The sequence below is a fragment of the Alosa pseudoharengus genome, unplaced genomic scaffold (assembly GCF_046254945.1).
Source record: "Alosa pseudoharengus isolate Yale_2024_CS ecotype anadromous, Long Island Sound unplaced genomic scaffold, YU_APseudo_1.1 YU_APseudo_1.1_scf_2, whole genome shotgun sequence".
Classification (NCBI taxonomy): Eukaryota; Metazoa; Chordata; class Actinopteri; order Clupeiformes; family Clupeidae; genus Alosa; species Alosa pseudoharengus.
Window position 1 is genome coordinate 27,352,571 of NW_027468663.1, and position 15,523 is coordinate 27,368,093.

General features: G+C 43.4%; 1 protein-coding gene across 6 annotated transcripts in view; it reads right to left on the minus strand.

Annotated features, from left to right (window-relative positions):
* The window catches only part of lrba (LPS-responsive vesicle trafficking, beach and anchor containing), a 205,339-nt gene that overhangs the window by 103,670 nt on the left and 86,146 nt on the right, over window positions 1-15,523 (minus strand). For all 6 annotated transcript variants that reach the window (XM_076294354.1, XM_076294353.1, XM_076294352.1 and 3 more), the window contains 2 exons: window positions 14,898-15,006; window positions 275-441 (listed from right to left, as the gene is read on the minus strand). In XM_076294354.1, the coding sequence (XP_076150469.1) occupies window positions 275-441; window positions 14,898-15,006 (276 nt within the window). The remainder of the gene's footprint in view (window positions 1-274; window positions 442-14,897; window positions 15,007-15,523) is intronic.

Below are 15,523 nucleotides of genomic sequence, written 5' to 3' on the forward strand. Positions count from 1 at the left end.
GAGTAATGCTGTAACTCAATTTTAAGGAAGAAAACTTGCTCCACTCCTGTAATTTGTGTACTAATACAATCTATTTCATAGTCACACCTGGTAATTTGGATTTAGTCACTAAAAATTCTGGTAAGACACGTAACATAATCATCAACACATTCAGTAAACACCCATGCAACAATGACTTTTTGTGATGTTCATTTGGAGAAGAGAGTAAGAAAGAGACCCAGAGTATTCGGTAAAGACCACTGCCTGATAGCACGCCAAGTGGCTGAGGATGTACCTGAATGAGGAGTTTCCCCAGGCGCCGTGTTTGTCAGTGAGGATGTTGACGATCTTCTGGATCAGCTGGGTGCCAGTGACATGGTCGCGGTACTTGGCGGCACGGATGAGGTGGTCACACATCTTCTCCTCATCTCGCTTCTCAGCAGCATACTGCGCACAGTGGGACTGCAATGGGACAGGACAGCACAACACATCTCACTCTTCAATATCACAATGGACAGGACAGGACAACACATCTCACTCTTCAATATCACAATGGACAGGACAGGACAGGACAACACATCTCACTCTTCAATATCACAATGGACAGGACAGGACAACACATCTCACTCTTCAATATCACAATGGACAGGACAGGACAGGACAACACATCTCACTCTTCAATATCACAATGGACAGGACAGGACAGGACAACACATCTCACTCTTCAATATCACAATGGACAGGACAGGACAGGACAACACATCTCACTCTTCAATATTCTGGGGCAGCCGTGGCCTACTGGTTAGCGCTTCGGACTTGTAACCGGAGGGTTGCCGGTTCGAACCCCGATCAGTAGGAACGGCTGAAGTGCCCTTGAGCAAGGCACACAACCTGGGCAAACCTAGCCCATGAAAACATAACAAACTGTTCCAGCAAATCACAGACGAGATGCGCGTTTAGGAGAGTGTCAATTACACGGAAGCAGCATGTGAGGGAGGGGGAGGAAGTAGCGAGCTAGCTCTCTGTTTTGTTTGAAAGTCAACAGAAGTGACGTTACCCAGCATCGCTTAGAGCAGTGGTTCTCAACCTTTTTTCAGTCATGTACCCCCTGTGAAATATTTTTTCAGCCAAGTACCCCCTAACCAGCGCAAAGCATTTTTAGTTGAGAAAAAGACTTAAAACAGAGCAATAAAACATATTCTACAAGATCTAGTTTGGCCTTCTTTGCCACGTGTTTTCACAAGAATTATTGCTACGCTTCAACCACGACTCCATCGTTTGAGTTTTGACAGTGATTGACAGGTGATGACGGGTGGCATGTGACAGGTTGGGTTGAACCATCCTGGTATGGGGGGGACTCTGGGTTTTTAGGATAATGAAATTGAATAGCCTACTAAAATATAAAATTCATTTTATGAACTTATATTTTCCTGAAATATTTATTATGTAAAATATGTATTACATAATTGTTTTGTTGAGTGTAAGTATTTTTGCAAGGATTCTATTTTTTAAATGTATATTTTAAAATCTCACGTACCCCCAGGAGTGCCTTCACGTACCCCCAGGGGTACGCGTACCCCCATTTGAGAAACACTGGCTTAGAGCACCTTTAATTAAAAAATATATTTAATGTTGTTACTTACCAATAAACATATGCTTTGACATTATTATTGTCCTAAACCAGCTGAGCTAATGGTGATGCAGTGTTCAGCTAATATTAGTTAACCCTACACAAGCCCAATAACATCCCACACCCAGTGATAATTGGATCAACCACAGGGAACTTCACATAATGGGTCAGACAACAGTCAGCGGGCATTTGAGACTGACTGACCTTGCTGTTATTATTAGTCCAATTATTAATTATTCCATTGTTAATAGTGGCCATTTTCACAGACAGCGTTCCAAAGTAAACCTCCTGGAATGATTTATGACACTGCTAATCATGAACCTGAAGGGCCACACCATTGATTAGAGGATTGTGAGTGTGTTTTCCTCTGTGTATGCATGCGTATGTGTGTGTGTGTGTGTGTGTGTGTGTGTGAGAGAGAGAGGGAGAGATTACATACAGCCGGTGTGTAGAAATTCTAGCCACGGTGGTAACAAATGAAAGTGTGGGGTCATTTCTGGCCTGTTGTCAAAGTGATTAATATCACTGGACACATATTTACTTATGCCTCCAGGGTGTAAAATCTGAAAATACCTACAATGCAAAGAGGGGAACATATTTCTTTGTCAGAATTTGTTATCTGAGAGGGCCTTTGATCTTACTGCAAGATGGGGAAACACCTTCAACTGGTGAAAAAAATTCAAGGAATGAAACTTTGCACAGAAAATATAACCATTCAATGATTAGGGTTTACAGGGAAACTAATAACAGATGCATGTTTTCGTTGTATGGTCGTGGAGCACATAAGGAGCAGAGGCAGGTTGCTGAGGGTCTGGGGGAGCACAAAAACCAAGCAGCCCTGCAGAAAGCTATCTCAGTCTAAAGGTTAAGGCAACGATCGGCAACCCCTCTAATGCAATTCCCCTACTCCATCCATTGTGTGTTATGGCTCGAAATTAGATTAGAGCCAGTAGAGGCTGCAGCCCACCAGCAACAGACACAGATACAGTAGGGAGCTGTGCAGACACAAGGCCCCTGGCAAATGCAACCTGCTCAGGCAAAACTTAGCAGTAACCACCGCAGAGTGCTCCGTAATGGAGCTTCCCCTCCAATTTGGGGGACAACTCTTCATATCTGACAGGAAATCCATAGGTATAAATCACATTACAGCATCCGCTCTCCCCTAATTATCAATCTATGTCTCTTTGTGCAGCATTAAAGTCTGGCCTGACCTTAAACAGGGAGATAGGAGCGGGGGAGAGAGGGATGAAACATGTTTAAAGGACGGAGAGAGAGGGGGGGCGGGGGGCACGGGAAGGGGAAGGGTGGGGGTAAATGTTTAAATGTTAACCTCTGGAAATGCCGGCAGAGGCAGAGGGGACAGACATGTGAGAGGGGGGTGTCCATTCATCTTGTGTCTGTGAGGGAGGCACAGGCCTGGACCTCACACACACACACACTAACATAGGAAAGGAGCATAAAGTCACTTTATGATTTTTAAAACATACTGTATGTAGAACACACACATTTTGTCTTTTACTAATAAACAAGGAAATTCACTCGTTGGAAATTAATTGAGAACATCAGTAAATATGCACACAATAAATCATACAGTAACAAAAATGTGCTATCTGCAAGACTGCCCAGAAGAAAAACCACGGCAAATTCAACAGTGGCAGGAAGAGTTAATTATCACTGAACTCAACACCCCACATCAGCACTTCATAAATGAAAACCAACCTTCATTACAAACAAAACCTCTAAATCTGCAGATCGGTGCATTAGCAACCTACCCACCAGTCTAGCCAATGAGGGATTGACCACAGCCAGTAAAGCTCTTTCTTTAAATGGGGAGGAGGGATATGCACATGGTCTGCATCCTTTCTTGGGTCAAATGTATGTGGATGCTGTCAGAAACAATAGGTAGTCAACACACTCCAATGAAACCTGCATGGTGGTGTTGGGGCCACAGAGGAAATATCAGATCATAGTGGACCATTAGTGCAGGGCAGTCTCTTCTACTGGCCTATGATACCCCCACAACAGAATATCACCAAAGCAGCACTGTGAAATGCACTGAGGGCTGTATCCTCAGTTTTCTATTAGAACTGGGAGATCAAGGCTGACTAGCGGATGTGGTGTAATCTGTGTCGTTCTGTGTGTGTGTGTGTGTGTGTGTGTGTGTGTGTGTGTGTGTGTGTGTGTGTGTGTGTGTGTGTGTGTGTAGAGTAGGAGGGGAGGTAGAGGTGGGCTGTTATGGCCACAGACAGGGTAATGGTCCCCAGAACCGCTGAGCTCACGCATGCACAGACAGAATGGTTCATGGTTCCACCAGAGTCACAGGCAAATGACGGCTCGACAAAACATATTGTTGGAGCAAAAGAATAAAACCAGGCACAACTGCCACAACACACTCCACTGTGTAAAATGATACAGGAATGTGGAATTGAGCAATTGTGCATAAGGTGTTCTACCTTAATGATTCCATTTTTTTCTTTTGCACATACACAAAAGCTATTGAGAAAGTGGCCATTCCTAGCCTTAAAAACAGAATAACAGCTCCAAATAAAACAGATCATATTCCATATTATACGTTTACGTCATGCATACCTTCTCGCAATCTTCTGAGGCTTTCAATCTTTCACTATTCCAATGCTTTATCAGATCAGGGCACACATTCACAAAGCATTTTATCTTACCGCTAAGAGTACTCCTAAATCGCACTAAACGTTTTTAACTAGGGGTTTTTTCTTAAAACATATTCACAGCTGAAACCAACTTTTAGTAAGGACACTGACAACTCTTAAGATAAAATAAGAGCTGCATTGTTGTCTGGTTGACATCATTTCTCATGCACGTGCTTGCAGCAACCACGGTGATTGGCTGATGATGAGTGACAGGTCTTTGCTGGTGAAAAGGCATGCGCTACAAGAGTACCATGAAGGACGAGAGACATAAATAAATAAATACATACCTACATACATACATACATACATACATACATACATACATACAACAGGCTACAAGGTAAATAGCCTAGTGATGGAATACACTATGAATTGATGCAGTATCTTTGCAACATTTTTTTAATGAATCTGTATGAAGAAACGTTTGCATAGACGAGAAGCACTTGAATTTGATTTATAATGAAACGTTACATTTAGTTTAAATCTTACTAGTCTTGTTGGTGGTGTTATGGCATCCCCCTTACAATGCACAATTACTCGCTCGTGATTGATATCTCATGTAAGTGATTCTGCAAGTGCATTTCAAAACAGTGTGATGTGAAATGCTAGAAACAGCTGCTTACCATTGTTTGTGAATAGGTCTTTGTAAGTTAGGAGTCTTCTCAACTACATTAGTTACTTAGTTATAACCGGTCCCAGACTGTGAAAGTGCTACTTTTAGTGCTAAAATGCTTTGTGAATTACTCATAGGAGTCCTAAAGTTACAACGGACACAGACATTATTTTAAAGAATTTCTCCTAAATCCGCCAGTTACTTTTAACCTTAAGATTCTTTGTGAATACGGGCCCAGATCAGAGTACCAAATACAACAAATATAAAACGTTTAAAAAAAAAACAGATGCTCTGACTTTTCCTTCTGAGTATTCTTTTACGCTAGTGAATGTTTAGATGCCACCACAGCTTAAGGCAGAGCGCTTCCTAATCAGTTTGAGGGGCTTGGATGAGGCTCTCTCTGCCATCAGTAGCACGTAAACACTGCTGCGCCCACAGAAGACCTCCCGTCTGCCTCTCCAGCGGAGGGTTCAAAAGCATAATCATGCAGCTCTGCGGGGCAGTGCCTCATTACCTCTTGTTTGTGTGGTGGCTCCAATGACTACTGCAGTGTGGCCTGTGTGGCCTGCACAGCGCGCGCGCCATGCACACCAACGACAAGGGCTCCCTGAGGCGCCGCTCGAGCCCTGGCTGGCACCGCAGACGCACAGCTGGGATCTTATTAAAAAGCCATTTGGATTTGCACTCTCTCCTGATGTTTCCAGAGCTGGTAGGGGCCAGAGCTATCACCTTCCCTTCCTTCCCAATTGACTGTCCCATCTAGCATCCACTCTCTCCCCAAGGGCGTCATTTAGACAGAAAAGCTATGCAGCTGACGGGAATGTCCTTGTCGCTGCTCTGCTGGAATGCAAATCTACAGCAAATAAGGTATTCCTAGAAGGTCTGGACAGGAACCATGGGGAAAAGACAGAGCAGGGGGATGGGGAGATGGGGAAGAGAACAAAGAAACAAATATGGAGATGTAGAACAAATCAGATTTCATACATTTCTCCTCTGTCTTGTACTTGATCCTTTGGCCCTTCCGTTCCAAGTTTAAATTTGGGGGAATAAAAAAACAGCACCAGGGGAATTCAGACAAAAGGGCTCGGAGCGCGAGGGGACGACAAGCAAGAAAAATGACAGCTTAAAAGTACAATGGCGAACAAAAGTCAGCGCATGACAACGTCTGACAGCAACCTCAATTCTGGAACGATGCTCCTGTCAGACAGCGCTGTCTCACTATTGATTCTCCCCCGCCGCTTCTCCCTCATTCTCACTCCCCAGATGAGCAGAGGGGGAGAAGAGCCAGAAAGAAATAAATAACTGTCCCTCTGGAGCAGACTGGAACATGTTTGCCCCCTACATCCCCATCCTCATTCCACACTGACCATCAAGGTTAACGCCGACGCAACAACTTATCAAAGTATCTTTCTGGCCGGCGCTCTCCCGGCTCATTCTGGGCTTTTAATGGACTGGTCACAATGCGTGGATGGCAGACTCTTCATCTTGGCCCAGGCCCTCCCTCCCCCTCCCCCTCTCCACCAGACACTGCCGCACCCCCATTAGTCAGCTGAGGGCCACGCTGCGCCGACTCCTGATGACTTCAAGGTCACGCCACGTGAGGAATCGTAGGAATTAACTGTCCTTTTGAGGTGAAAAATAGTCAAATGAGGGAGATGCACTGGAGATGAAAAATGAAGGTGTCCTCTGGAACGCGACTTGATTTACAAATGCAGGGGGATATTTTTAACTGAGCGAAAATAACACAAACACATATGGCAGAAGAAGCAGAGCAAGAGCAAGTGCAAGGGGGAAAAGAACAGGCTACGGTCTCCAACACTGACTTAATCTGGAGATGGTAGAATATCTAGAAAGTAGAAATGATTTCAATTTTAGTGAAAGTAGAAAATACAAATCATTTAAATTTGACAATAACCTAAATACATCACAGGCAAGAAGTGCTTTAAATGATATGGCAGTGGAACACAGCCTATTTGTGCATATATGATGGATTCATATCTGGTGTTCACAACACAAGGTCAAAAGCCAGAGATAATGCGTTCACCAGAGTCGAGTCATCACCTTGGGACTTCATTAGAGAGAGCAAGAGGGAATGTATGTATGCTTACAACTCAGACAACATGGAATAACACAAAAGACAAACTGTGAATACAATTGCAAAAAGAAAAAGACTTATGTGAGAGAATTATGTGAGAAATTTCCACGTCACTAACGTTAAAAAGTATATCATCTTTATGTAAAAACTGAATGCAAACCCTGGATGAGTCTCTTCTCAACCATTCACTCCATAATCACAGTGAAGACAATTATATTAATACTGCCAAGCAATCCGCTCTAATCCCTTCAAAAAGCCAGCCATTACGAGAGGGATTAAACCCCATTAAGGGCCAATAAAGAGATTACGCTCACAGCGTCGGGGCAACACTTAAAGCTCTCATGGGTTCACGCATGAGCCAAGCTGACGGAGGAAAACATGCACATCTCTTCCTCCTAAACCCTTGGATTAGAAACATGTTCCAAAGATGTAAAAAAAGATTGGGACGTATAGAATCTCAACTAAAGGTATCTTTACAATGCAATTAATAAACATTAGTTAATAAAACACTGCAAATCTGAAATCAAAAAGACCAATCCTGTTTTGAGGATCAGTGTGCAGTTGTGCTGGTCCAGATTAGATCGGAGTTGTGGGGGTGCGGAGAGGATGCTGGACTAATGGCGTTAGGAGGCTAGACGATGCCTATAATGAGGGTGAATGCAGGGTTGATGCCATTAGCGGCGCGAATCACCTTACAGCCTGACGAGGAACAAAGACACGGAGCACTAATTACAGAAGACAATCTCACGCATACCACCATCAGGAGTCTATTCAATTACTGCACATCAAGATCAAGTGATGGCTGACAATAAAAGAAGGGCGAGCACAAGAGAGAGAGAGTGAAAAAAGATGGAGTGGGGGGACCACTGGTGACCTCACGCTCTCTCCTACAACGCTATCTGGACCCCAGCATCTGGCCTTGTGCCCCACAGCCCTCCACATCTCATCCCTAATGAAGGACCCATAAAAAAGAGGACTTCGATTTGTCCCCCGCTCTCTCTGTCTCTCTCTTTCTCTCTCTCTCTTCATACCCACACAGGTATCAGATGCGATCGCCCGTTTGAATCAGGGGCACGATGGGGAAGAGATCTCTTCCGCATTAGGGATCCTATTAGAAAGAAAACACTAAAAGGTAATTGGATTTCCTCCTGTTATCTCCCTCAGTGTCAGCCCCTAGTGTCGCTATAATAACTTACTCTCCAGGGTGAAGATAACTCAATAAGGCCCACAGAACACAGAAAGGGAGAGACAGAGAGGGGGGGGGGGGGGGCAAAGAGCATATGTTATGAATCTCCCAAGCGCAAACTTGTCTAAATCACCAGGCTCCTCCATCTCAGGCAGAGGTGCATATAAACCCTGACAGGGAGTAAACATAAATTCACTTTTATCTCTTGAATAATTCACTTCCTGCAGTCTGGCAGGCCACAGCCTGTGTCCTGAGGACAGCTAAGGTGCTGCAACACGCTGCTTCTCAGGACAGAGGTGGGAGGACATCCCTCTCCTCTGAGCGCTGGATCAAACCAGGCAGAGAGCCGGCAGAGGCTCCGGTGTGTACAGGACCAAACAGAAGCATGTCAAAAGGACAGCCATGTTTAAGCATGAAACAATGACATCTGGGGCTTTTATGAAACTACAGTAAAGCATTCCTAGATAGAAATATGCTTTCTCTCTTGAGAAAGCATACACGTACACGTGCACACAGACACATAAACACGCACGTTGTGGAAAAGAAAGCCTATTAGCTTCAGACTCACTTGCTTATTGGGACAGCTTAGCCATCAGTCAAGAATCAATGCTTGTTCTCCACACTGAGCAGGATGTCCAATCCTTAAAGCACCACTGAGGGAGCCGTGAAAGGAGCATTTAGCAGATGTGTGTGACACCAGGAACACGCAACTCCACCACACTAACACACAAATCCACACAAGCTTGGGCAAACCATGCACTTTTTAACATTTGTCTGAAAATCTGAAATGGGGTAAAGGCTAGCCTTTAAAATGGAGGAGGCCTTTGGCAAGCGCCGGCTCTCCCCCCGGGGGGGCAGGTTTCATTGGCCTGTTATTTTTATTGTGGCACTGCAAAATGAAACCAGGACCACAGAGAGAAACAGCCGAGCCCAAACGGAGGAAAATCAATACAGCAATATCAGAGGCACACTTATCGGCTCCACGCTTCTCTCAGAGGTCACTGAGGAGCAACTACATTTAAGTGAGGAATTCAATTGTGAAACATAGTTTGTGCTGGCTATGCCGCGTATCTGATTATAGAAGATTGGGATTTGGACGACAAAAAAAAAGGAAGTGTTTCATAAACACTGCTCAGGAGACAGAAAACCCTTTCATGGAAAGCACTGTCTTCTAGTGTTAAACATAATACTATAGACATGTATGTAAGGAAATATGTGAAGAAAGAAGTTTGATAGGAAGGTTTAATCAACATTGAAACAACCTTTAAAGATGTGGGTGAAGAAAGTACAAATGACAACACCACATTGCACCAGAGATAAAGATTAAAGGGGACGTGTAGTTTATTTTAGTGTAAAACATTCAGAAATGGCCTAGAAATAGCAAGAGAATGTGAAGAAACATCTGTTTGATGTGATGTATTACCACTACATACTGTGTGTGGCACTGTACAATGCAAGTCAATGGAAGAGTGGTGTTACTAACCTAATGGTGCGTTCAAGACAAGAGCTTTTTCCTTGACGTATCTGGCTATTTTTCAAATAATTTTTTCTATCAATTCATTCAGAATCATGTCCAGAGTACACATACTTTTTTAATCTCTTACAAGAAAACAACTTTAATATTCCCTGAACTCTGCCTTGAGGATTTAACTACCTTTTTATAACCTTCTGGTTGATGGACCATTAATCGCTTGGAAAAATAATACATTAAAATAAATGTGAATGATTTCTAAATAACTATGCTAGTAATATCAACTAAACCCAATTGTCATACACAGTAATCTAATGTTTGTTTTCACATACACAGTGGGATTTACAGCAAAACAAATAATGCTGTGCTGCCTGAAATGACAGTGACCTAGTGTTAATTGTGTCACCTATTTTTAATTTAGTCTTAGTCTTAGTCTTGTGATGAAATGTCCTTTTTAGTCTGTCATATTTAGTCATTCAAATATCATTTTTGTTAGTCAAGTTTTAGTCGACTAAAAGTCTCGTCATTTTAGTCTAGTTTTAGTCAAAAGAAAACTAAAGGTATCTTAGTCTTAGTCAGTTTTAGTCAACACATTTTAGTCTTTTTTTTTTTATAACAAATTATTTCTGATTACCATTTGAGTCAAATAGTGTTTCACACATCTCAATTTTCCAACAATATTGTGTGTCCACAGGGCTACTCGTCTGTTATAATTACTCATTCTGATTTTTTGTCAGTCAGTATGTTTACATGCACAGGTAGGGATTTGACCATAGACAGTAAAAGATTTGACTGGACCACTGTCATATTCGTAGACCAGTGTTTCTCAAAGTGTGGTCCGGGGATCACTGGTGGTCCGCAAGCTATCCCAAGTGGTCCGCGAGCAGACGTGGTAAAATATAATATAGATGAGTTGTTTGCAATATTGAACCAACTTGTATGTAAAAACAGTTCTGCAACACTGTCAATGTAAGATATGCCAGTTTAAATCATACAGTATGAATCCACACAATAAGCAAAGTGCAAAGACAATAAGCAAGGTGGTTCAGTGAGTAAGCCTATTGTGTAGACTAATTATAGGCTACTGTTGAAGTAGGTCTAATCTTTTTTTTTTTTAGCTAGGGATATTTAAGTGGTCCTGAAACTGAAAAAGTTTGAGAAACACTGTCGTAGGCCAAAGTATTACATTTTTACTCCGCCTCGCTAGATGGCGATATGCGCCCAAACACAACACATTCCCCAAACAGACTCTCCATCTTAGCCATAGCTAATTTGCTAGCGAACTTTCCATATTAGCTTACTTGCTAGCAAACTTTGCATCATCAGTCTAACTAGTTAAATAGTTGACATTACATGATGAACATTTTCGTATGGACATTCTGGGGGATGTTAATTTGTATGAGAGAAGCTTCAACTTCTGGGTATGTAGTATTGTGGCATAAAGCTTAGGTAGTTAGCTTGCTAACTCTGGCAGAAATCTCCAGTGTTCTTGTTCCATGTAGTTTCGTGTTGCAGCCACAGGGTTGCAGCAACAGCACATAGACTATCCTACATGAAAGATGTTGCGTATGACCTCATTCGGAATATTTTGAAAACGTAATAACTAGATATTCTGTCTTCTCATTTTGTAGACGAAAATGAAGAGAGATTTTATCTTAGTTTTTATTTCATGCAAAACATTTTAGTCTCGTCTTTTTTCGTCAATAATAATGCATCTTAAGATAGTCTTAGTCAGTGTTTCAGGACATTACTGCCGTCTCGTCATCGTCTCGTCTTAGTCATGAAAAAAAAGGTCGTTGAAGAACATATTTCCTCTCGTCTCGTCTGACGAAATTAACACTACAGTGACCAGCAAGATGGCAACATTAAAAAAAATGATTATTTTTATTTTACTTTATTAAGTTTAACTCCTGCCTCTTTCAGCTAATTTACTTTAAGGCAATGTGAAAGGAATTAACTAAAATTGTAGTCAAGATGCAGAGACTTCAATCGTGGCCAAATGCTGTATCTAGCAATGTTAGCTAAAGTAAATTTGTGTATGTCCCGTGATTCAGATCTTCTCCATAATTTGTTTGTTGAGTTCTTCTTTGGCCTACGCTACGCACTTTTCCACCAAGTTTCATGAAAATCGGCTGATAGCTTCTGCCTGATCCTGCTTACAGACAGACACAGCACCAAAAACATCACCACTTTGGTAGAAGGAACAACTGAACACGAGGGGTTGGGGGTACCTCCAGCCCTAATAGGTGTTACTGGCTCAAAGTTGCTGTGGTGGTGGAGCGTCTGATGGCAGGTACTGCACATGTTTGTGAAGATGATCGGGCAGAGAGGGGTGGGCCTGAAACACCAGACCTTACTGTTGAGTGTTCTGGAGTGAGTTTAATTCAATAAAACAGGAGGAAGCGGTTTGATAGCCCTTGTAAAACATACATGTAGACACCCCTGTCGATTACTGTAGTGGAGTAAGCAACAAAGCAAACAGGTACAAACCATATCCTCTCCTTAGGCTCTGGGTGCTTTATATTGAGTATGCTTTGCCTTTAAGTAAAGCCCCCAAATTTTATAGTGCAACATATAATATGTGTTATATTGAATGTATTACTTTGTTGCAAAACTATCAACCACAGAAACACTAACATAAAGTAAGTATGATTTATCAACCGTCTTTATCCCATGTGTCAGGGACTCGCAATGAAGCTATGGAACATGCATTTGACCTGACCATTTCCCAGATGGCCATTCTACTGCTGCTCCACTACGCCCCCGAAAAAACTGACCGATAAAACTGGTTGATGGTAGTGATCACCTCGGTCTTCAGTATGAGCAAGATGTAAGCAAAAAGAAATAAGCTATTGACCAGAGTAGGAACAAATTACTCTTGCCTTTAACAAAGGCACACTAAGAATTTGGGGCACAGTCACCGACTTCCTTTTGTGATGGCTGACTTCCTGGTGTAATTACACAAAACTCTGCACTATTCCAGCTCAGTTTTGATCTGACACTAGCGTTTCCTTGTCTGGTGCTGTCTGACTTTTAAAAGCTGGGCCCCATTTAACAGCGAGTTCGAGAATGAACAGCTCCACTCAGTAAGTAGTGCTGACTTTGACTGATAAAAATGCCCATAATTGTACCTGACAGTGTTAGTCTAGCCGTGAGAAAGAGCCAGGAAGAGAATTCCCCACATCACTACGTAACTCTGAGCAGTGGGGCCCTCAGTTTGTTCTCACAGATGGCATTGTGAGCAGACAGCATAGTTAAATAACCATCAGAGGGAGCCCAGTCCACTCACTGCCTCAGGCAGGACTTCACCACCGTACACTACCTGTTCTGTCTTATATGGAATGGAAGAGAAGAGAGTTAGGATATCAACATTGAACAAAATCCTGCGTCAAAAATCTCTGAGATAACTTTTGCCCATCGGGCTGATAATGTGAACAGGCACTGCAATCCAATAGACCACAGCGATGCAGCCATCAGAATCTCCTCCGAGATCATATGACTGATCTGGGCACAGAGAGGAAACATATGGAGGACAGGATCCCATACTATTCCAGCACTCAGCAGAGGTTTGATTGGGGATCATTAGAGCATTCTGTTACATTATCCTGGAACAGGGACAAAGCTGTCTGCCTTCCAGATGACAAGCTTGTCCAAAGTCCCTCTCCACCATGCTCTATACAATCCAAAAATCACATACCCCGACGCAGTTGCTTACACATGAAGCTAGCATTGCTTTTGCAGAAGGGCTACACCAACGCTGGAGCCACAGCCAGTAACTCTGGGCTCATGGCAGTGAGGAACAATAACAACGAAAGTCTCACGAAAGACCTGATTTGCAAATCTGATTGACGCTGGTGACAAGCAGTCGGCACCCAAAGCCTAAGGGTATGATCACATGACTCCAGGAGCTCCATGTGCCCCTAACTAAACAGACTACCACCACAGAACACAGTCTCAGCAGAGCAGATATCCGATAGCCTCACCTATTTACATTTACACTCTTTCCCCTCCTCTCCATCTCCTCATTTCTGAGCGTCAGACCCTGCCTTGAACCTTTCTTAAAGCATAACATTTTACAACTAGAGGGTGAGCGGGGAAGGGGGGGGGGGGGGTGCTCAGCAGTCTGCCCCTGTACACCAACCAAGAGGAGCAATGGAGGCCGAGTGTGAGGGGAGGAGAAGATGCTGTATTCCTGTCACTGGCAAAATACACCCCCAGTGGGAACACAAAAGACAGAACATGATTCAGAGAGAGAGAAAGAGAAAGAGAGAGAGAGAGAGAGAGAGAAAGGGGGTGGAGGGAAACATATAAAGAGACAGCCTAAAAAAAGAGATGGTGAGGAATATAGAGAGAGACAAGGGGAGAGGGGGAGAGAGAGGAAGCGCACAAGAGAAAGAATCTGTGACTACGGGCTGGCTTTAATGAAAGGCAGAGCTTGTGTTGTAGCTGCGGGGTAGCGCAGGCCGGCCCAGAGCGGGGCCAGGCTGGGCAGGGGGAATACGTGAGCTTAACGGCATGTTTGGTTAAAGGAACGTGCCAAAAGAGAAAAGGAAAACATTTACTCTCCGTCACTCTTACAAGCTCAGCTAAAGCAACAGACAGCAGTCTGGACAAGAGAGTGAGTCTTAAAAATGATATACCCTCGCTGAGTCGGTCACATCAGAGAGTGTTCCAAATTATTAGACAGAGTATATAAAAAATATCAACTTCCTCTGTTAAACTAGGAAGATATACTTAGATATAGGCATGTGTTGGCCTTACTGTCCTCACCAAAATATCCTTTTTTATTATTTTACTGTACAGTGTTAATGACATACTGATGCTTCATGCTTGTTCAAAAACTCAACAGTATATCAGGAATGGGTGAGGAAGTGGCCACTGCTCAACTCAGTTAGGAGATGTGAGGAGCTATGGGCTGGGCAGAGCTGTTACTGCTGTGTGCTGAATGTGGCCAGGCTGCTCTGGGCTCACCTCAAACTCTGCTGTGTGCTGAATGTGGCCAGGCTGCTCTGGGCTCACCTCAAACTGCTGTGTGCTGAATGTGGCCAGGCTGCTCTGGGCTCACCTCAAACTCTGCTGTGTGCTGAATGTGGCCAGGCTGCTCTGGGCTCACCTCAAACTCTGCTGTGTGCTGAATGTGGCCAGGCTGCTCTGGGCTCACCTCAAACTCTGCTGTGTGCTGAATGTGGCCAGGCTGCTCTGGGCTCACCTCAAACTCTGCTGTGTGCTGAATGTGGCCAGGCTGCTCTGGGCTCACCTCAAACTCTGCATGCTTGTGGATGTCTTCTGCTCTCTGTCTGCTCAGGATGAACTCGGCCTCGTTGGCCACGCGCACCAGATGGTCCTTCATAGTGTGGCTCAGTAGCCTGTGGAGAAACGAGAAGGAAACAGCGTCACGTACGCACACCAACACCTCAGAACACAACATGGAGAGAAGCAACATGGGGGGGAAAATCTCACTCAAATACTCTAAATCTCGTACATTTTTGCTGTCTTTTAGCTCATGATAACTAGTTGAGATTTTATTTACAAAAAAAAATAGATATCTAAAATAAATCCGGCTTCATTTTCTGAGAGAAACATACTCTTGAGATTTTTCAGCTCTGCAGTAGCACAGCTTGTGTGTGGACATTGAAACACACACACAGACTGTACCTGCAGTTTGGGTGAAAGGCTTTTAAGATTTATGAAAAAGAGCCGTATCTAGCCCAGTGCAAATGTAGCGTGTCAAATGAGCAGAACATCCAATTTAACGCTCAACTTATCACTTTCACACTGGAGCACGGGCGCTAATTGATTTGTTAATGATATGCATCTGACCCAGGGTGTATCCAGGTTGTCTTTGGTGTTTAAACATTTGTAAAATCCTTCCCCCTCCTTTCC